Source organism: Lichenostomus cassidix, chromosome 5, assembly GCF_008360975.1.
Source record: "Lichenostomus cassidix isolate B80296 chromosome 5, HeHo_3.0, whole genome shotgun sequence".
NCBI lineage: Eukaryota > Metazoa > Chordata > Aves > Passeriformes > Meliphagidae > Lichenostomus > Lichenostomus cassidix.
In genome coordinates, this window is record NC_139486.1 from 22,346,408 (window position 1) to 22,367,651 (window position 21,244).

The 21,244-nt window shown below is 42.9% G+C and overlaps 1 protein-coding gene across 11 annotated transcripts in view; it reads right to left on the reverse strand.

Moving 5' to 3' along the window:
• GPATCH2L (G-patch domain containing 2 like) overlaps positions 1-16,281 on the reverse strand; it is a 39,411-nt gene extending 23,130 nt beyond the window's left edge. Inside the window, exons 1-8 of one of the 11 annotated variants that reach the window (XM_085061727.1) lie at positions 16,199-16,239; positions 15,423-15,694; positions 14,649-15,319; positions 8,372-8,436; positions 4,942-5,118; positions 4,481-4,560; positions 2,368-2,435; positions 1,419-1,473 (exon numbers count right to left, since the gene is read on the reverse strand). In XM_085061727.1, coding sequence (XP_084917853.1) covers positions 1,419-1,473; positions 2,368-2,435; positions 4,481-4,560; positions 4,942-5,118; positions 8,372-8,436; positions 14,649-15,307 — 1,104 coding nt within the window. In that variant the 5' untranslated portion in view covers positions 15,308-15,319; positions 15,423-15,694; positions 16,199-16,239. Of the gene's footprint in view, positions 1-1,418; positions 1,474-1,525; positions 1,566-2,367; positions 2,436-4,480; positions 4,561-4,941; positions 5,119-8,371; positions 8,437-14,648; positions 15,320-15,422; positions 15,695-15,998; positions 16,167-16,198 lie in introns of those variants that run through there. The other 10 variants (XM_085061726.1, XM_085061728.1, XM_085061724.1 and 7 more) reach the window with 10 other exon arrangements.
• Positions 16,282-21,244: the final 4,963 nt, after the last annotated feature.

The following is a 21,244-nucleotide window of genomic DNA, read 5'->3' on the forward strand; positions in this document are numbered from 1 at the left end:
CATGGTCAGGCTAATCTAAGCTCTGCTGCTAGATACACACTAGACAAATCCTGAGGGCATCAAACCTGCACAGGACAGCTTGTTGCAGATGCAACAGTCAGGATTTTTAATGGTCAGGACAGAAATTGAATAATCTAGTCAATCAACATATGGGGCAAACTTTGCTCAATATGTAAACAGAAGCCTTAGACTGGCAGTTTCTCTGGGGTACCTGCTCTACAGCTCCATTTGGCATTTCCTCTGTATTTATAATTCACACCACAAGCAAGAAATTAATTTCCATCTGCTTTGCAATGTGCTACACCAATCTCCAGAACACTTTTCTTGTATTACTAGGATTACTGATGCATTTTTAAATAAAGACAAAGGAACAATCCACACCTGTAGCAGGATTCATCATGCAAGCTATTTGCAACTCCAGAACTTAGTGCTATGCTTTTACCCTCCACCTTTCTGAGAAAGAAGATGCACCACAAAGCTGCTGCTATCAGGGAGCTCCTCCTTAAGTGGGACTGCTAGTTTACTGTCAGTGAAGTAGCACTGCAACTGCACAGTAGAGAGAATCACCAGGAACCCTCTGTTACTGGAATGGCTGATTCAAGTTCATTTAATAAAAACAAAAGTTATTTACTTTTGGTCATTTTAAAGCTTATGTAGTTATTCTTATCTTTAGCAATACAAAAGCAATCAGAAAAATGTTTTTATTAATGGAAAATACACAATTGCACAAATGCTTGAAAATTATTTCTTGCCATACAGGTATTTTTAGTCACCTGAAAGGTAAAACAAATTTCAGTCCTACTGCTCACCAACCATAAAACAACTTGCATAGGAATAGAAAGGAGTGTGCATGGCCAGGAGCACTGTTACAACTTGACTGCTCAAATGGAAGATTGGTTTTTTTGCTCTTTGCTATTAAGAACCTGAGCTTTTATATCTTAAGTAAAAAAACCTCTAGCACTGAAGCTAAGAAAGACTTACTGGAGAACATAAAAGTGCATGCACAAGAGTTTCAGTTACAAGAATGCCTATTTCTCTTGCTTATCACCCCTTACATTTTCCAGTTACAGCTGCTATTTACCTACACCAGTTAAGCTCACCATTTTTTCCCTTTTCTGTGGATGAGACTATCAGGTAGAAGCCTGAGCCAAACAAGGAAAAACAAAGCATTTCAAAAGAGAAAATTGTTCCTATTCTTATGGAATTTTGAGAGGCCAAAGCTCCTCCTGTCAAGAGGCATTTTCCCTCCCACTCACTGCCAGAAAGGAAGGCCTACACTAACCTGAAACAGGGAGATAAATAAAAGGAGTTCCTGAGCTATTCAGTTTAAATAGACAATATAATGCCTGAAAAATGGGTTGTGTTCAAAGCCCTGAAGACATCAGTTAACAAAATGAGAAGGGACAGGACTGCCTTACCTCAGGTGCACAGGCCACAGTGTGTGGGAAATCAGAAGTCAGCATTGTATTCTTTCTAGAGAAAAGGAAACCAAGAAAATAAAAAAAGAAGAGCAGAGTCACCTTACCTTGTTGCGATCTCTCTTCCCCATGGATGGTAACCAAAAACTGGAAGGAGTCAGAGTCGAAAGGACAGGTGGGAGCAATGCCAAAGAATGAGCATGGGGGACAAAAAAAGGAGGGTTGGGGGCAAGAAGAAGGGGAAGGGAAGAACAAAGATGGAGGGAGAAGGAAAAAGATTAAACATCATCAGGACTCATATTAAAAACAACAAATTTCAGATCCAAGGAAAAAAATTAGGTATCAACAGCTGGTGAAGGCTGGACCCACTGCATTACAGTCAAGAGGTGCCATCCTTACCTACCCATTCCCCAGAATAACATTAGGGAGATGCCAAAGGATAGGCACCATGACTACTTCCAGTGCTGAATACAATTTAAATACAAAAACTGGGGAAGGAGACAGAACACCAAAGAAGGAAAAAGCAATTTCAGAGCTGCATTGCCAGCATCATTTCTGCAGTCAGGACATGCACCCATAGTGTGGCTCCACACAGAAGCATTTTAAAAAACGAACATATGGGGCTCAGTCTTAAGGTCCAAAAGATCTGCAGTTACTGCAATGGCATGTTATAAGGGAGGATGAAAGCAAAAGCTGACTGCAAACAAAAAGGCATTTGAGTAGTGTCCATACACTGGGGCAGCCTTATAAAAACAAATATATAAAACAAAGGGGAAGTCAGCAACTGCAAGTAACAGAGAAGCCATCAGCAGAATACTGTCTCCCATTCCACAGGTTATACTGAAGTTTTCACCCAGCTCTTCATGTCCTTCAACCCCAGAAGGGAAGAGAACCCTACAGTTCTTCCTCCCCTCCCAAAGTTCTATACAACAGCTGTTAAGGGCCTTACTCTTTCTGGCGTGGATCACTAACAATATGACCTAGCCTCTCGGTGCCCAGGGTGCTCATGGAGGTCTCCTGAAACACAAAGACAGGTAAAAGGTTGTAAACTCTCACACAGTGAGCAGAGAATTGCTTGCTGCTGTCAGCAGGAACAAATCTTACTCCCCTGGGTCACATTCTTTTCTTACCAGCCTGCTCTCAACTAAACATGCTCACTCCTTCCTTTCAGAACTTCAGCTGAGACGATTTAACTAATTAGAATGGCAGAAAATAATTCAATTTTATTTATGAGGCTTGGTTTTTATTTTTAGTGATATTTGCTTGCAGGGGGCACACCAGGGACTGGACTAATACAAAGTATGCAGCACGAAGATGCATGAAAGCAGGGAAGATGGCTGGGAAGTGCTTCTCTCCACATTACTGGGATCAGTTGGGCCAGAAACAGGCTGAGAGATAGGACACTACACTGTTCCACTAACAGTAAGGATTCACCAACCACCAGTGAATAAAATAAGGAGCAAAAGCATGACGCTTTTGCCCTTTCTCAAAGCAGCAATTCAGCAGCAGGACCTCCAGCAACTAAAGAAAAAGTAGGTTCTAGGAGAAACTACTTGCTCTGGGAGGATGTTACTTCCTGCAAGATGCTGCGCTATGTATGTGCTCGATGCTGGCACACACATACACACAGCCTGAAGCACCAGCTGTTCATATCTGCATAGCAGCTCCCTCCAAGAAAGAAGCAGACTTTGCAGGAAGGGGCTGAAGATGAGGGTAAAAGTCTTTTACAGGTAAGGTATGTTTGTGCCAGATACACAGGCAAAACACACTCAAAGTTTGGGGGCAGCTGTAGCAGCAGGGGTGAAAGAGGACTATTTGTTACAGCAGGAAAATTGTTAACTTAAAGTGCCATAATGTTTAAAGTTACAGTTTATTACTGTGTAAATTACAAGCCATACTTTTGGTAATTAGCAGCTCGCTGGCGGGGAGCTCTGAATGAAACTCATTATTTATGATTACAATTTTGAGAGAGATGGGGAAGGGGAAGCAGTGACCTCCGCTGCAAATGACAAAGATCCCTTTAAGGTGATGAAGATGAATTAAACAAGTAAATATTATCCTTCTCATGTGGATCATTAGAGCTGTGCCGCCAGGCCCAGTTACTCGCAGGTGGCCTGAGGAACCCTACCTAAAGTCAGTTTCCTGCCAGCTGAGAATTCATATTTTGAATGCCAGTTACAATTAAGCAAGGTGAGTGGAAGAAAGAAGGGGCAAACAAGAATCTTTCAAGTATGACTGAACAGAAGGCAGCTGTCGCACTCCTCCAGACTTCAGGCCCCTCTAACACACTTTGTTAGCAGACTACAACCAGTCAGCTCAGAACTTAAGCCAATGTTTTCAAAAGCTCAGAGAACATCACAACCAACACAACCAACACCTTCCTTCCCAAAATCATCTTTTTCAACAAACAGCAGCACTCAACACTCCATGATAAACCCAACCAGGTATATCACTCTCTTTCAGACAGACATCTGCAAAGAATTGTTTGTTCTGTTGGAAATAGGACTGATACTTTGTTGTTTGCCCTACATGTAATAAAACTAGTCAATGGCTTTAGGTAGCTTTGTCTGCATTTATTGCATATACCTTTTTATTCTCCTGTCTTCCCTCTAAAAATGTAACTGCTAAAACCACCTTCCTCTGCTGCCATTCATATCAGTCTGCTTCTCTATCTAAAATTTGGCCTTCCTTCACCTTTGAGCCACCTCTCTGCCTTTGCAGCCTCAGATGAGCATGCAGAAGTCTCATGGCATCATCATTTTCCCCTACATTCTGTCTAAATCTTCTTGATATTTATGCTACCTGTCATTCTTCTTCAGGCTTCCTTTCATACTGCCTTTAGTGCTGATCAACTGTCTTTGCCATTCCAAATGTGCCTTAAAATCCACTTAGTCACTCAATCACCTTCTGACACTCAAAGCAGTTAAACAAATCAAACAATACATGAAACAAAAAATATACAGGACCACTTTCTGCAGAAAACAATTTACATATCTTACAATAGTACTTCAGGACTGATCAGAATTGGAAATATAAAACTGCCATCTTTCAAAAGGGCATACCTTGCCAACCAGCCTCCTCCGACCTTTACGGAGACAACGGGCAGCAGCTCCTGGAAGGCGATTCAGACGAGCATGAAATCCTGAAAACCAAATGCAGAAAAACTGAGCAATAAACACATAAGATTCTTCCTGACAAAGCCACCAAGAAAACCCCTTAGTTCAGTAATTAAATCAGATTCTGTGTCTCTTGTTTTTCAATTTCAAAGATGTAGATATGTCACTTTATTCACAAATCAAATAAAATCCTTATTTTTTAAAAAAGGAAGACTCAGGAGTGCAAGCAGGTGGTATGAACATTTCATAAAACTCTCCAATAGTACAGCTTTTTCTTAACTGGATCTTAAAAAAAAAAAAAAAAAGAAGACAGATCACCAATACCAGCTTAAATGCAACACCTATGAACAGAATCTACTCTTGCCATCAAAAGTTCTCAAACACATGGCATTCCTAATAGACCTCACCTCTCTGAGCTGGCCGTGAGGGCAAAAGAAAGGTGGAAACTGAGAGCTTGTCCAGGCCTGAGTCAATCCTCTCCACTTCAGATCGGTGATCAGCTCCCCACTTGGGAAGAAGGTTGGGGACAGTGAATCCTGGAACACATTCTCCTTCATAAAACCAATCACTTTGCTCATCATCTCCTAAAGAAATAGGATGGAATTAGTCACAAATAGCATCAGTTTGCCCTGTAACAGTCCCTCAAAACACAAGTAGGCATTTCTGAATGTGAAACAGCTGAAGTCTCATTAGGAATTCCTTCTTGAAGAGCCTTATATTTGTATTCTGTTTCAATGAACCTCAGTAACTATGGAGCCTCGCTAAATGCTTTAAACTATCCAACTCATCAGCCTACAGAATTTCCCTATAGAACAAAGCCTCTTTATAGACCTGCCTAGGGCAGGTTTAGCACTCTGTTGCTACTGCATCTCATCAACCTTAGTTCAATGTTGCGTGATGTCTTATGCAGAACTCTTTCTCTGAAGTAATTACTGCAACACTGGTAAAGGCCAATCAGTTGGCACTTGTTATAAGCTGTCACAGGAGAGACTTCACAAGTAGGAGGCTCACTTCACAAGACAAGGCTCACAGAGTAAGCAAACGATGATGAGAAAGACCCCTGGTCTCCTAAGACAGCAACTAAGAGGAAAACACGTAACTATGAGAAATGGCCACTCTAAGTACTAACCATGCTGAGAGTTGCTCTCAATCAAAATTTCTTAGAATGCATCAGTAACGACCAAAGTCTCCATGAAGCTGGGTCACTGTAGTTAATGCAGTCCAAAACTGAATTGCATCAGACACTGTTCATAGTACATCTGTCTAGCCAAAAGTTCCCTGAGAGCAGTAGCACATGAGCAGAGTATGAAAAACAAGCAGAAGAAGGGCAAAGAACCTGACACATATAGCTTTTCAGTAGCCCAACTCACAAACAGCCCCATGTAATTGCAAGGTACTTCATCTTGCCTTAAAAAACTAACATACCTACCTTAGGGAAAATTCTCATTTGCCTACTGTTAAGTCTCAACTCAAGCACCCCCACTTACTCTCCTCTCCTCTCTGAGTTACACTATTCCTGACCAAAGTCCATTATGCCTACCCACACATCTTGCCATGAAAAAAAGAAAAAGGAAAAAGAGTACAAGAAAGAAAAAAAATCTCATCCTAGTGAGAATGTTGCAATCGTACACATAACAGAAAGAGCAACTCACAAAACCAATTCCAACCAGCAACAGGTAGGACAGCCAGAACACTTGACCTCAAAGCTCTGACACTGTTTTTTCTTTCTGTCATGTATCAAGTTGACCTACCAGTTATATCTCAAAATAAAAATATCCCATCTCCAGTTAAACTAAGTAATGTTGGATAGTTCTTCTAAAAAATCATAATTTGTGCAAAACTATTGCTACACATTTGGGTCTAGGAGCAGAGTGCCCTGTCATACCTCTAATCACTGTTTTCTCAAGACAAACTTTAATGATCAGAATCATATACTAATGCTGCAGTAATTTTCACTGTGAGAGATCCCAATGAGCATAGCAAGTATAAAACCAAAAAAACTCCACCTTACAATCAAATTACAAATTAGGATCATTCTCTGCTCACAGAAGTGTGCTGGTATGTGCAATTGCAAAGACAATTTATTTAACTAGCAACAGCAGAAATATTACATGAGGTAACCTCATTATTTATTTATGAACGTTGACAGCTTAAATTTCCCATTATTCAGTTTGGAATTGTGCTGGAAAACTATTTCTAGGATGAGGATCTGTGGCAAAAAAAAAATTTGTGTTCTCTCTGTCTCACTGACATGGAGAGCAGATGTTTTTTATTCACTTTATGACTAGAATTTGTCAAAAAAAAAAAAAATGAAAATGAGATATGTTTTATTTAGCCTGAAAGTGCAACAATATTTTTAACCCTTTAAACATAACTGTAAGCTAAAATATCTTGGCCAGAAAGCTATCATAGTATAAACTGTTTGAACAGAGACAGACCTGATGACGAGGATGTCAAACCTCTTCTAATACCTAGGCAGGGAAGGCTGTAATTGGATTTTATTAATTTACCTAAGTCATATTTCTACATGTTCCTGTATATTGAGCATCCTACTTCTAGTAGCAGCCAAAAATTACTGCCTAAAACAGGATATAAAATCAGGGCAAGTATATAGGGCAAGCATATAGACATGTATATATATACACACTACCCAGACTCCATCAATCTTGTCTCGGGTGATGAAGTAAAACACTTCAGTCACCACTCTGCTTTGTCAGATGAGATACAAGTGCTCACCAATTTCAGCTCCCCCCAAACATTCATCAGTAAAAAGAGAGAGCAAAAGATTCTACCTTTGTGCTGCTTTTGAAGAACCAGGGACTGGAAACAGTTATTTTCCAGCAAAGGTCAAAACTGATATTTGAAATCCCTACTCTTAAGAAAAATATTATTCTCACCTAAGACCACAACAGATAGATCCTACAGCCTCAAATGCTATCATTGTGTTGCCTCACACAGGTACCTGGGCCTATAATAAGCTAGTGGAAGCAGCATTTCCTATTGAGCTACCAGTGCTACTTCCTTTAGCACTCATATATTCCCAGTAGAGAGCTCATCCAAATCTTAGCTTGTGAAATGTGACAGAATCAGAGTGCACAAAATTGCAGGTCTCTAGGATCACGTTCCACATGCTCCAAATATAATAGTCCTCAATGCCTATGTGCCTACTACAACCTATTTCACACTTACTTCTGCCACATCCCCCGTCAAATGGACACTGTGCTGTCACTGATAAATAAAACCAGATGCACTTCACACTCAAAACTCCTAAGAAACCATTTCTACAACAGACATTGAAAATCCCAAGTTCAGCTAATGCACTGCAAGGGAGGAGCACATATTTAAAGAAATAAAACCTATCATGTATTACCATCATCTTCTTAGCACAGTCTATCAGGTGACTTGTCAGTACTAAGAAAATTTTTTTTCCCATTTTCTCTTCCTACCAATAGAGAAAACAACTAACAGATTCAGGCACTAATGGTATGTAGACAATACTTGAAACACCTATAGAAACAAATCATAAGCTGTGCTTCTTCCTTACAAAGAGCTCTCAAACTTCTCTTCTATGTCTGTGCCTTCCCACAATTATGTTGCAAATATTATGGATCAGATATGCAAAGTATTTCAGAAGGAAAAGTGTAGTGTAGTGTTATGAAAATCATACACTTGTAACCCTCCTCTCATTTCTTAATTTCTAGCCTCTCCCTGCCACTGATTTTTCTCACATAATTCCCTCTCTGTCTCTCTTCAAACATAGATCTTTCTATGCATTTGTAAAGAAAGTAAGAAAAACTCCCCAGCAGCACGTGAGGAAAATCACAGGACACTTTTTACCTTGGCGGCCTTCATCATTGGTAAACAGGCCAGTATCACTGCTGCTGCATACACTGCTGGTTTCACTGGAACAAAAACAAATTAAAAAAAAAAAAAACATGGTTACAATTGCAGCAGGCACAAAACAAAACCCACTCTACTACATTTTACTAGCTTCTCCAAGACCAAAATGCTTTACATGTCTCACAAAAACTGCATTTCAGATACATGACTCGTTCTAGGACAGAATGTAACTGCTTCCTGTTAAAACCTATCAATGCTGCATTGCTTGAAAATGAGTAGAATCCTGTATTTAGTTTAGTTCTAAGTTATCAAGACATAATTAATAAAATGGCATTTGCCTCAGGTACTAGAATTAATAACCTAACTATAACATTGTCTGGAATACTCACCAAGAAATTAAGCGCAGTTAAAAACTGTCCTTAGGTCACATAACAACTACTGAAAACCCTCTGAAGGTTTCTACTTCATATTCCTTTTCCTCAAAAATGTTGCACTGTCACACAAAGACACACCCTCCCCCCCAAAGAGCAACTTTTATTTTATCTGGAGTGCTGCGCAGCTGCAACATTTACAATCCCCAGCTAAGTACCTTAGCACAACATGACTTGCTGCTGCTGAATGCAACCTTGTTATAGCATGCTTTGCATTTGCTGAAGCATTTAGGGGAGATTTAATTCTTGAACAAAAGAATAAATCTAGAAATTAATGTGTAGAAAGCCATTAATTGACTGCAAAATTGGATGAGTATTTGTAGCAGAAGTACAAGCTCATGTCAGTCCCAAGCATCTGAAAGCTTTAGTGCTGACATTAAATCATTCCTTGGACACTTCAGGCAAAACCTGCTCCGATTTAGCTGAGAGATACCAGGACAAGCACAAACTACTTATGGCCAACCCTCTCAGCACTAAGACGTTAGATGCCAATCAGGCGTACGTCAGCACTAGAATCAGTCTCCAATCAGGGAAGGCTGCTTGAACATATCTCTGGATTCCTCTTTTCCAGGGAAATTGGATCATATTAGAAATCAATATCAGCTCGAAGCCCCCTGAATTAAAAGGCTGAATGATGAGGGACCACAAAATATGTCGCTCCAAAGAATTGCAGGCACAGAATAAAACCCTATTTTGTGAGCGTATTATTGCTCTTAGACAATGCACTCTAAAGTACAGCCAAGTCAACTCATCATGCTGGATATCTAAAACTCTGCATTTTCATCATTATATAAAGGCCATTTATACTTAAAGGATGAACAATCTGTACATCATTCTCACATTTCAGCATGTAAGTTAATGTCAAATTCCAAATTAATCCATTACAAAGCTTGGCCATCCATTCACCCTCCCACATATACACCACAGCAATTCACCCCTAGCTCTCCTACCAACTCACTGCATGACCCTGGGCCAATCTCTTAGCGTGCCTGCATTCCCTTTTGATAGCTCAGATTAACAATCCTCACAAGTTGCAGATGTGAAGACTTCATAAGGGTTTTAGCACCCTTGGGAAAGACGCCCGAGAAAGGAAAAAGCACTGACAAAATTTAATTTTAACAGTACTTTAAGCATCCTGTTGCACTGAGAGGTCTTTAGTTCCTCATAGATAAGCATCACTGCCAGTGCTTTACTGGAACAAACTTTTAGGGATCTTACCCTCTTCACCACTCCTTTTACACTTCAGGGCTGAACACGAACTAGACTCCTGTGCAGGCCCTTCTGCAGGTCCAGTAAGCACTGATTAATGACCTCCACTTGCAAAGGAGGCTACTTACCTTAACCATGAAATAATGAATGCTATTGATCCAACAAGCTACTGCTATAGAGTGTTATTGATCACCCAATCTTTGGTTAAAATGGTCCTCATTTAGCAATTTCACTGTCGCAAACACCTGGAGCAAAGCGCGCTTATAATTAAATAGTTTGGGGAAGTTAAAGTGAGAGGTGATGGACAGAGATCTCAGGTTTCCCCCATTTATTCTTTTGCCTGAGCTATTGTTTGTGTCAGGAGGGATATTGATTTTCTATAAAAATAAGAAAACAAGAGGCACCAAGGGGCTGCAGAAGGTCAGGCTGGGCTGGAGAAGGAGGGGAAGCTGAACACTCTGTCTTTGTCACTTGCCTTCCAAGAGAGAGGAATTTTATTTATTTTTTTTTATAGGGAGACTGGCCTCCAATTCATCAGCTTAGCCAGACTCACAAGTGCCACTGCAGGCTATCATCAAAGCAGCTCCCTTCCAAAGGGTAAGGCAACTTAACTGCACACTCAGGATGAGTGATGGTCACATTCTCAGGTCAGAATATTTCTTACTGGTTTTGGCTGGCATAGAGTTAAATTTTTCTCATAGTAGCACTATGGTCCTATGTTTTGGATTTGTAACCAGTGCTGTTAACACAGACAGTTTTAGTTATTGCTGAGCAGCACTCACAGTGCCAGGTCTGCCTCTGTTTCTCACACTGCCCTGCCAGTCAGCAGGCTGGGGATGCACAAGAAGCTGGGAAGGTACACAACTGGATAGCTGACCCTGACTGACCACAGCGATATCCTACATCATATAATGTCATGCTTAGCAATAAAAGCTGGGATAAAGAAGAATGAAGCCAGGGACATTTGGAATTATGGTGTTTGTCTTCCCAAATAATGTTACAAATGATGGAGTTCTGCATTCCTGGAGATGGTTGAACACCTGCTGGCTGATAAGAAGTGGTGAATTCCTTGTTTTGCTTTGCTTGAACACATAGCTTTTGCTTTATCTATTAAACCAAATTTACCTCAAGAAGAGAGTTCTCTCACTTTTACTCTTCCATTTTCCTCCCTCATCCCGCTGCGGGGGAGTGAGCAGGCGGCTGTGTGGAGCTGAGCTGCCCCTCTGGGTTAAACCACAACAAACACATCAGCATTAAACCAGCGAAATCTCATGGTATTGGTGGGTCAGTAGAATCCCCAGTTTGAAAAAGTCACATTAAGACTTTTGGTACTTGAAAACAGATGAGACCAACTGCATATCTTTCACAAGTAAACACACCATTCAAAGTCATTTTTCAGACAGCTCTAGTACTATGCTTTGTTCTGTCCTCAAACCAAACCCAGACCATTCTGGAAGTACTCAGCTTAGACCAACAAGAGAAAGAACTTCAGCACTCAACATATAATTTGCCCTTGTTTTATTATGGCTGCAGGGAATCTCAGAACATTCAGGGACAGAAAGGCATGTTACTTCTAACAGTCTTAACATTCATTGTCACCTTTCTACAAATATACAAATAACTGCTTAAACTGAAACCACTTGTTTCCTCTGCTGTTTCCACAATTATTTATAGATCAGGCATTGGGTCATGTCATTACCCAATTCAAAACCATCATCATTTCCTCATTGTGTTCCTGCACATCCATCCTTCTCTCAATTTGTGTTCACCTTTTGCCAAGTTTGGCAAACAATTTCAAAGATTTCATTTCATGCACACTTTGAATCACGATACTGCAGCTCATCTTCCTCCAGGAAAAGACTGGGCATAGTCTCACTATAAAAAAAAACTATCTCCTCATTAAGAATCCATATCCAAGACTTTCTCAGCGACTGGGAGTTTATCAACTGAATACAGTAGGTTTTTGACCTGACTTAGGATAAGAAGCCTTCTAGAAAGCAGAGAAAATACTGGCTATTTCAGCTTTACAGACTTTTTCCTGCATAACAAACTAAAGCAAGTGTCAGTGGAGGGCAGGTAAAAGGTAAAAAAAAAAAAAAAAAAAAAATCCATGCTGAATATACAACTTAGCTTGCCTGAAAACCCATCTAATTTTTTGACATTCCCTACTCCTAGAGGAGCGAACAGTAGTGGAACCAGTTCAGTATGAAAGTTTTGTAAATCACCTGATCACCAGATAGCTTCTAAGTCCCAAAAGCAGCATCAGTCACCTTTCTTCCCATCGGCCTGTGACGACAACCACACCATTCACTCTCCTAAGGCAAACAATTTTCTTCTCCCTTCCTCAGAATATGCCCTCGTCATACATCTGTGGAAAGTACTTCTCTTACTGTACCAGGAAAAACAGCTAGAGCACAGTGGGAGTGAGGCAAGCACAGCCAGTTTCACTCTGCAGCCAGCAGCAGTGTTATATTTAGAGCAGCAGAGACCAAAGCATGATCCTTCACAGCCGTGAGGGATACTCTGCAGTGAAGAAGGTTGTGTGTATTCCTCCCTCCAACTGTGGCTCTCCCTAGTGAGTCATAGCACAGATCACACATGTGGTGTTGGAGAGGTCAAATATTCCAAGCACTAGCTTTCCAGAGAGAATCCCAAGGATTTGGCAGCAGATGGTAAGTGTCATTTGATGCATACACTTGCACAATAATTAGTTTGAGAGCAAGGGACAACTGAGACAGAACAAAGCCATCTCCCAGCATGGTCCTCAAGTAACAGTCTGGACACAGCTCTTTATTTACTCTCTCCAAGGCTGGCACAAATAAAGGCTGGATGGAAGCCTGCTGGTTTAAGTTCAAGTTTGACATGATAGAACAGACTCTGACTAGTGGAAAAAAAAGCAGCTCAAGGAACACTGTCCATCACTGCCACATCTAGTAAGGGTACCTCTCAGCCCATCACCACCAACATGCAACGTTCAGGAGCTACGTAGTACACTTCTTTTCCTGGACTACGAGCAAACAGCTCCGAAAAGAAAACTGCTTTGACAACGAGTAACAAAAAGTTTCTATCCACATGTTTCTTTTAAAGCCCCACTTCACACCCACTCTTCAGCAACAACAGCCACTCTTAAAAGCAAAAAGCGACAACCCTGTAACAGTTACATGCTACAAATCATAACCGACCGAGTGAAAATGCAACAGTGATTCCCTGGACCAGGACAGTGAAGATGTACTAGAACTTGAGCTTTTCACAGTATCCCAGAAAATACCATTGAGAAGTTTGCACTTCCACCTACTATCCACAAGGCCATAATAATGAAGTGCCACATGCTTACTCTGACAAACTGCAGGAGCTAGACTGTCACAACACTTAAATGAACATCTATCTATGAACAATAATATCGTATCAAACAGACTTTCCAAACCCACTACCCTCTGTCTGACAGTGACTATTACAGTGAATGCTTGAGAAAAGAACATGAGAACACGACAAATGCAGACTCCTCTCTATATTCCTCTAGCTTTTAGCAGTCAGCAGTTTAAGGACTTCCTGAGCCAGATCTTTCATCTGGATGGTAATGTTTAACAGCCCCTGATGAACCTATGGTCCACACCTCCCTTTTGAACATACTCAAATTTTGACTTCTAAAATGTCCTGCAGAGGAGTTCCAAAACTCATGTTTCATGAAAAAGAATACTTTTTGTTAGTTTTAAATGTCTCCTTAATGTCTGCTGTTCTTACACAATGATAATTAGAAAATAAGCAATCACATTTGTTCTCTGTATGGCATTCATTAAGAAATCTCCTCCATTTGATTCTTAGCAGTTGCCTCTTTTCTAACCTGAAAAATCTCTTTGAAGAGAAGCAGTTTCCCAAACCTTCAACAGAGAGAATAAAAGTCACAGCTGGGGGAAAAAATTCCCAAGGGCAAAACAAATTCAGACCATGACATTTAAATATCTCATTTTAATCCTTTGTATGTGATTCTGCCACAAATTCATCAAAGTTCTTCAAAACTGGACAAAGATATCACTCTGCTGTTTGCACAGGCTTATCCTGCTAGTAACATAAGTTCACCTCAACTTCTTCATCGTCTCACCACATTCCCCCCCCCATAGCTAGGCTTTCAGGATCAGGTCAAGAGCAGAGATGTAGAACTGCAAGCAAGGTACTTAGACTGAGGTTCACACAGTACCTGCACAGAGGGCTAGCAGTAATGATGGGAGATCTGATCTGTCATCTACTACTACTTACAGTAAATGCTGAAAACAAGAAACTGAGATTAGTTCATATCAATCACGCAACACAAGTGGTAACTGTGGGTTTACTCTCCAAACCATAGGCCAAAAGCATGCCACTTCATAGCTGCAAGGCCACAGACACTTCAGAAGACTCCTTGTGTAAGGAGCCAGAAACCTACCAGCTTGCCAGCATTTCAAGGAAGAGTTCTGGTCATCATACAGTACTGACAGAAAAGACTTGGAAAAAATCTACAGTTTAGAAGCAGCTGAGATATTTCTCCTCTTCCAAAAGAGAACAGCACTGAATAATTTTAAGAACTTCAAAAAGCAAGGCACAGCATTTGCAAGCAAGCTGGCCATCTGACTAGCACAGGGAAGAAACCGAGATCTCACCATTCCGACATGTTTTCATCTGAGCCCTGTTTCTGATCATCAGCTTCACACTCCATCCGCTCCTTCCTTCCCCCTTTGCTGAGGAAGGGCCTGTTCTCTCCTGACTCGCAAAGGCCATGACTGGATGATGTCCAAGGGGCGTTTTCTTTCCAGCGTGAAAGACGCTGTTTTTTGGCTGACTTGAACCTGCAGCCCCTCTCGTAGTTCCACTCTGACACCCTGAGCTTTTGCTGGAGACTGGCAGCCACCTCTGATGTCACACGTTTGACTTTCCGACGGCGTCTGAGAGGTCGACAGGGTGCATTCTCTGTAAAGGAGTCTGACTCATGCCACAAGTGTTGTTTGCTCCTCAGGGTGGCACTAAGAGCTGGGTGTCGTTTGACCATTGCCATGTCATCAGAGTCACTGAAATTAGCTGTCAGCACCTCACGGCAATCCTTGACCGCTTCGTCCAAGCTCGACTCCGAGGCCTCACTGTAGCAGCAGGCATGCTCTGCCTGATGTGTGAAGTCTGAGCGTCGTTTACGACCCCGTCTCTTGCGAAGCTGACGCCGCTGCTGCCGTGGACTTAGGGCCATCTCTTCCCATAGCTCATCCAGTTTGTTTTGCTCTGAAGTCTGCTCTAAAGCTGAGGCCAAGTCATGCACCAGCTCATCCATTGGCAGCACCTGCTAAAAATGACAACAATTAGCACCAGATATAAATACTGCTACCAACTGGACTGGACTGTAGTACGCTATAGCCTTTGCAACATTAACCAAGTTAGACACTTACTTCGGAGTTGCCTGGAAGGTCCCAATACAGGACAACTGTCACTTTCTGGGTTAACACTCACTTCTTTTTGCAAGGGTTAAATCCCTCTTCTAGCCATGGTGGCACAGATCTCTCTACTGCAGCAGTTGGGTCGAGTGCTCTGTGTCTGAAAAGGCCTTAAGGTTGCATCTTTTGTGCTTTAGCAGCATGCTCAATTACACATCCCGAAGGGTATGGAAGCCTGCAACTAGTTTTTGCTACCAGGCATCAGTAAGCCACAGAGAAGGGTTAGCCTGCTTGACAGATTGACTCTTCAAAAAAAGTATACAAGCAGCAAAGGTGGGAGTAAAACAGATAGTCTGCAAGCCAGCATCACTTCAGCAGCAAAACATGCGGGACCCTGTGCTCCTTAGAACAGGGTGTATGAGACCAAACCCCAGCTTCTACTGCCGAAAAACACCACCCCTACACCTCAGGGTCGTCAACGTGCCAATTCCAAAGCCCTGGCTAAATCCCTCACCTCGCAACCCGCCTCTTCCTTCCCGTGCCTTGCGGGTGTGGGATTTTTCTCCCCACCGGGCTCAGAAACATCCGCACCTCCATCCCGCTGAACTACCCACTGCCGCAGGCCGCCTCCATTAGTCCTCAGCGACCCGGCCGCACCGACTCCCTCCTCTGGGGAGACGCCGCTATTTCTGCCCGACACCCCCGAGCTTCAACGGGAAAACCCGGGAGAACCTCTCCTCACCGCCCCGGCCGCGCCGCCTCCCGCCGGGCCTCCCCACGACCCCGCTCACCGGCCAGCGCCCCGCTCCGCCAGCCCTCGTCAGCGCCGCTTCCGGCCTCCCCGGGCCACTTCCTCCGCCCGCCCCGCCTGCGGGCGTGGCTCCGCGCCGCCGAGCGCCGGCAGCCCGGCCGGGCCAGCCCCGCGCCCCGCCCGCCTGCGAGTGCCGCGGCGCTGCCTGCCCCTCGGGGGGTTTGCGCTGGGGCTGCTGTCGCCAGTGCAGCCAGTGCAAATCCCTCACCTGCCGGCGGGGCAGCCCTTGGTATATACGTAACCTTTAGTTGCTTGGTTATCGTATTTTATTTTGAATGGACAACAAATAAATTCGGTACCCAAACTCCTCCATTTCGTTGCTGCCACGCTAATTGTGTATATCCTAAATTAAACCTCACAGTGCTGCTCCCCTCTCCTTAAGGCTTGCATCTCTTTTCCTATCATGCCATTTTACACCTGACCAGCAGCTGTCAAAGCGATGTGTGAACCTGCCACCATCCAGTCTTGCTTAATATTCCGTTCTATTTCTCAACTTCCATGATGTTTCTTCCGGGGGTTTTGAGTGGTTTTTTTTAATCGGTTTGTTTGTTTGTTTGTTTGTTTGTTTGTTTTGGTGGGGGGGGGTGTTTGTTTTGTTGTCGGTTGGGTTTGGGGTTTTGGGGTTTTTTGTTCGGGGTTTTCTTTTCGTTGGTTGTTTTTTTGGTTTGGTTTTGGGAGCAGGGTGAGGGTGTTTTTTTTGTTTGGGTTTGGTTTGGTTTTTTGGGTTTCTTTTTTTTTTCAGAAGGGTATTTGGGGTTTTTTTAACCAAGGTAGCTGCACTCACATTCAAGCCAATACTGGTTTGTTTTTCAAGTAATATTTTACGATGCAGCGTATGAAAAGTTTTGCCAAAGTCCATATATATATTATGTTTGAGGTATTCTCTTCACTAATTTTGTAAATTTAATTAAGAGAAAGATAATGATCAGATTTATTTCGATGTGATTTATTCTCTACAAATGTATGCTGCTTATTGCTCATAGATCTCTTATCCTTTGTACTTTTACCTTTTTTTTCACCCACTTGCATTTATTCCATCACATTTCCAGGAAGAGAAGTTACCCTAAAAGGATGATATTTGCCAAGATCACTGCCTTCTCCCTGCTTCCACCCGCGAAAGACTGGCACTGTGTTTGCTTTTCCTCAGTCCTCTGGCACCCTCCCTAGTTTGTCAAGATACTTCAAAAATAACTGAATCTTTGAGTTTGCCATTGATTCTTACACCCCAATAGGACAAGCTTCATTTAGCTTTGCTGAACTTCCTACATGATGTTTATCTACCTGTCCTTTATGTCAGTCTGAGCTGTCACGTTAACATTTTCATTTCCTTTTAGTTCTCTATTATTTCCTTAGAAAAGAAATATTAAAAGAAGAAAAGCAGTCATTAAATAGATATTTTTTATCCCATTACCAATAGCTGACTTGATTGAAGTTACTTTATGTGCACCAATTTGCCTGTAAAAATCTGTCCTTTTGTCTTTTTAACTCTTTCTGGGGAAGTAACTCACCTTATTTGCTGGCAGCATTTTGTTTTCCCTGCCAGTTTCCTATTTCCAATACAGGGGTTTTCTTTTTACTCTCAGATCTGAGAGCAAATCCCTCCTAAAATCTAATCCTGTTTCACCGCTGCAATCCTTTTTCATGCTTCAGGATATAAAACAGCTACAAAATGTCTGGGTTAGAGAGAAACTCCCCTGATGGGAAGGTTATTCTGTAAACATCCACTTCAGAGCTTCTTACCTCTTCATTTCAAGCACTCGATACTGGCTGCCATTCCAGGCAGGATAACAAACCAGACAAACAATTGTGTACAAGAAATCCTGTGTTCAGATGTCCTGGGGAGATGGCAGCAGATGCCCACTCTAATTTCTCTTATTTTCCCCTCATTTCCTAGCTAGTTCTCTGCTGTTTCTGTAGGTCAACAAAATGTTTTGGCAACTGGTATATATTGTACTTTACCTGTCCCTTATTTTTTTCCATATTCAACACTCAAACCCAAATTTCAGCAGATGTTGTCAGCATTTGGCCTCAGTAAAGACAACATCCTGGCATGCGGGCTGGTTTTTTTCTGAGAGAGATAATGCAAAAGCAAGAGACAGGATGAAAGTTCTCTTGCAATTGCAAGAGTCCCAAGAACTAAAAGGGTGCCGTAAAGGAGCACTGATGTGTATAGGGAAAAATCAGAAAATTTGGAATACAAGTTCAAGAAATACAATGAGACAGTTGGGATAATCTGTTTTTGAGCAGTTTATGGTAGTAGTTTTCTGTCCAGTCTTACAAGGTTCACCTGGACATGGGTCAGCAACAGTAAATTTTGAATCCTTGCCTGCACTCAACTTTATCCCACATCCCTGGCAAATTGTTTACTCTCTGTGCACTTTGTAGGTTGCCTGAATGGGAACTGGCCCATCTTCTCAGCACTAGTTTTGCTCATTAGATGCTCCAGGGATACAAAATGTTCAGCACTCTTATCCCAGATGGATTGTTATCTGTCACTGGGCTTTGTAAGGATGGGGTTTTTTCCTGCCCAGAGGCTGCGGTCACCTGTGCTGAACTGTTGCTGGGCCTGGAGACAGGAGAGGGTGAGTTAGTGGTGAGGGATGTTTCCGAGGCAAGCAGGAGAGGAAGCTTGGCTGGATGCTCTCCACTTGTCACAGCAGTGCCTTGGCCCAGCTCCCTCCCCAGCGGGCAGCGGGAGCCATACAGCCCAGTAGGAAGGGGAGAGCAGCAGGGTCATTGCTCTACCCCAGCAAATGCTCTGCCTAGTCCCGTGGCATTTCTCAGCGAAACCTTCCAGGGGTTAAAAGGAAAAAGAGAGACAGAAAGGGGACAAGAGACAAAGGGAGGAATAAAGTCAAAATATGTGCCGTGAAGCTTCTTGCAGCAAAATGCGGAGAAAGTCATTTCCAACTTCTTTCATCTCAGAGATGAAGCCACTAAATAAAAGGGCAGCACAGAACACAAGGGCTTTTAATCTGTCTCATCTCCTTCATAATAACTGCAAATTTTCCCTGGGCTCCTGGGAGTGAGCCTCTTTCCTCTGTCTTTGCCTTATCTCCCCCCTCCATATTTCACAGCCGGCTCGGCTCCCCTCACTCGGCTGCCCCCGGCCTAGTCTCCGAGAGGCCTGTGGGAGCCGCCAGCTCCCAGGGCCTCATTGTTCCCGGCTTGGGAGGAAGCTCAGGGAGGGAATTGAAGGCAAGTCAAAGGGAAACGGCATCATCGCTGCTTCATTAATGGGAACCTTTCAGCAGAAAACATATCAGAGCGAGGTCTTTTCAGAGGCAGTAATTAGCAATTTGGAGCCTTCCCCCCTCAGGAGATGCAGCTGCGATCTAACAAGTGGGAGCAGTGCTCGCCTCCTTTTACGCTTCATATTTATTGTTTTTCATTTTCTCCATCTTCTTTCCATTGTCCAGCCTCCTCCTCATGGCCAGATAAGGGCCCTTTATTAATCACTCTCTTTTAATTCTTCATTAATGATAATAACTTTCTCTGGTGTGCGAAGAGGAGTTAATCTTTCCTGGGTATTGAGAAAGGACAGGGCTGAAAAGGAGGGAGGGAGGGAGGGAGAGAGAAGTGCACGGTGGACAAGGCTGTACTGCCATGCTTCCCTCCCACCCCACCACCCGGAAGGATTTTCTAAAGACTTTGGCTGTCAAGTTGCGAGCTGCCCACTGGAAAATCTTGGGCTGTTGGTTTGGTCCAGCTGTGTGGAGGTGGTGGGATGTACCCTCTCTCAGAGATCCAGTCCTTACCCAAAACAGGTGTACACTGGCCAGAGGGAGAGACCTTCTCTGTGCATCTGCCAAACACTGACCAGTGTCTTGGTGTGACTAACTGGCTGTGTCTACTTGTCATGGAAGAACACTCCCTCAGATGCCTTCAAAGCCCAGTTTCCCGAGTCCAAGCTTAAACAGCACCTGAAAGTGACAGAAATGGCATCTGGGGTGCTCTACACATGTCAAGACCCTCCTAGGAACCTCTTCCTGGGAGCTGTTACAGTCTGCCTTGGATTGCTTCCACCTGGAGGTGCCAGTCCACCAACGTGGACATTTGTGTGAGGTGACCAATGCCAGGCTGACTCAGCATGGACTGCCCAGTGACAAAAGCTGGGTGAAAATGTCAAGGAGGAGGCTGTTATGGAGGCTCTGGCTATATGTGTGAGGCAACAATCAGTGAATACCAGCTCCAAGAACATAGCTAGGGAGGACAATCCAAACACACTTACAGAGCTCAGCTTCTTTTCCCAGCGTTTCGTACCACTGGGTTCACAGGAACCACTGCTAGTAAAGGCCATGCAACTGATCCAGTGATAGCTTTAGTGATGGATCTCATGGTAGCCCTTTTTGAGTAACTGGGAATGCCACTACCAATTAAGAATATTTTAGTACTACCAAATGTGATGAATAAAGGGAGGAATGCCACTGTCACCAGGATAGGTGGCTTTACAACCTCAGTGAAGGTTATCAGTTTGGCAACAGTGAGAGAAGGGAACAAATGACATGTAGAGAACCCAGGAACTTCAATGCAGAAACTCAAGCAAATCAGTTGATTGCAGAGACAGCTCTGTGTCCTTCCCTTACAGAGTGGGTCCCATCCTAGCTTCACATTCCCATGTCATTCCGTGGGTGTTGCCAAAAAAGCCAGTAATAGTTCAAATTAGTGATCCCCATGGGCCTGGAAGAATGAGTCACCACATGCTCCTGTGACAGAGGTTACCCCGACACCATCAATATCACTGTATGCTGATCTGAGGCTGTTGTTTGGCAGCACTGGGAAGGGGTGGAGAAACCAAGCTACTGAGGGAGTCAGGGCAGGAGTGGAGACAGTAGGGAAAAAAAAAAAAGGAATTTTGGTGTTTTCCCTTCTTTGGTGTCATTTGCAGGGCAAATATGCAGTCTGCATTCTTTCACAGACCATGGCAGTAAATGCTTTTTTCTCCACAGTCAAAGCTCTTGCTTTTAGCCCAACATCAGGACTCTTGCCAGAAGCTGTGAGACAGACAGGGTCACTTTATTTCTGG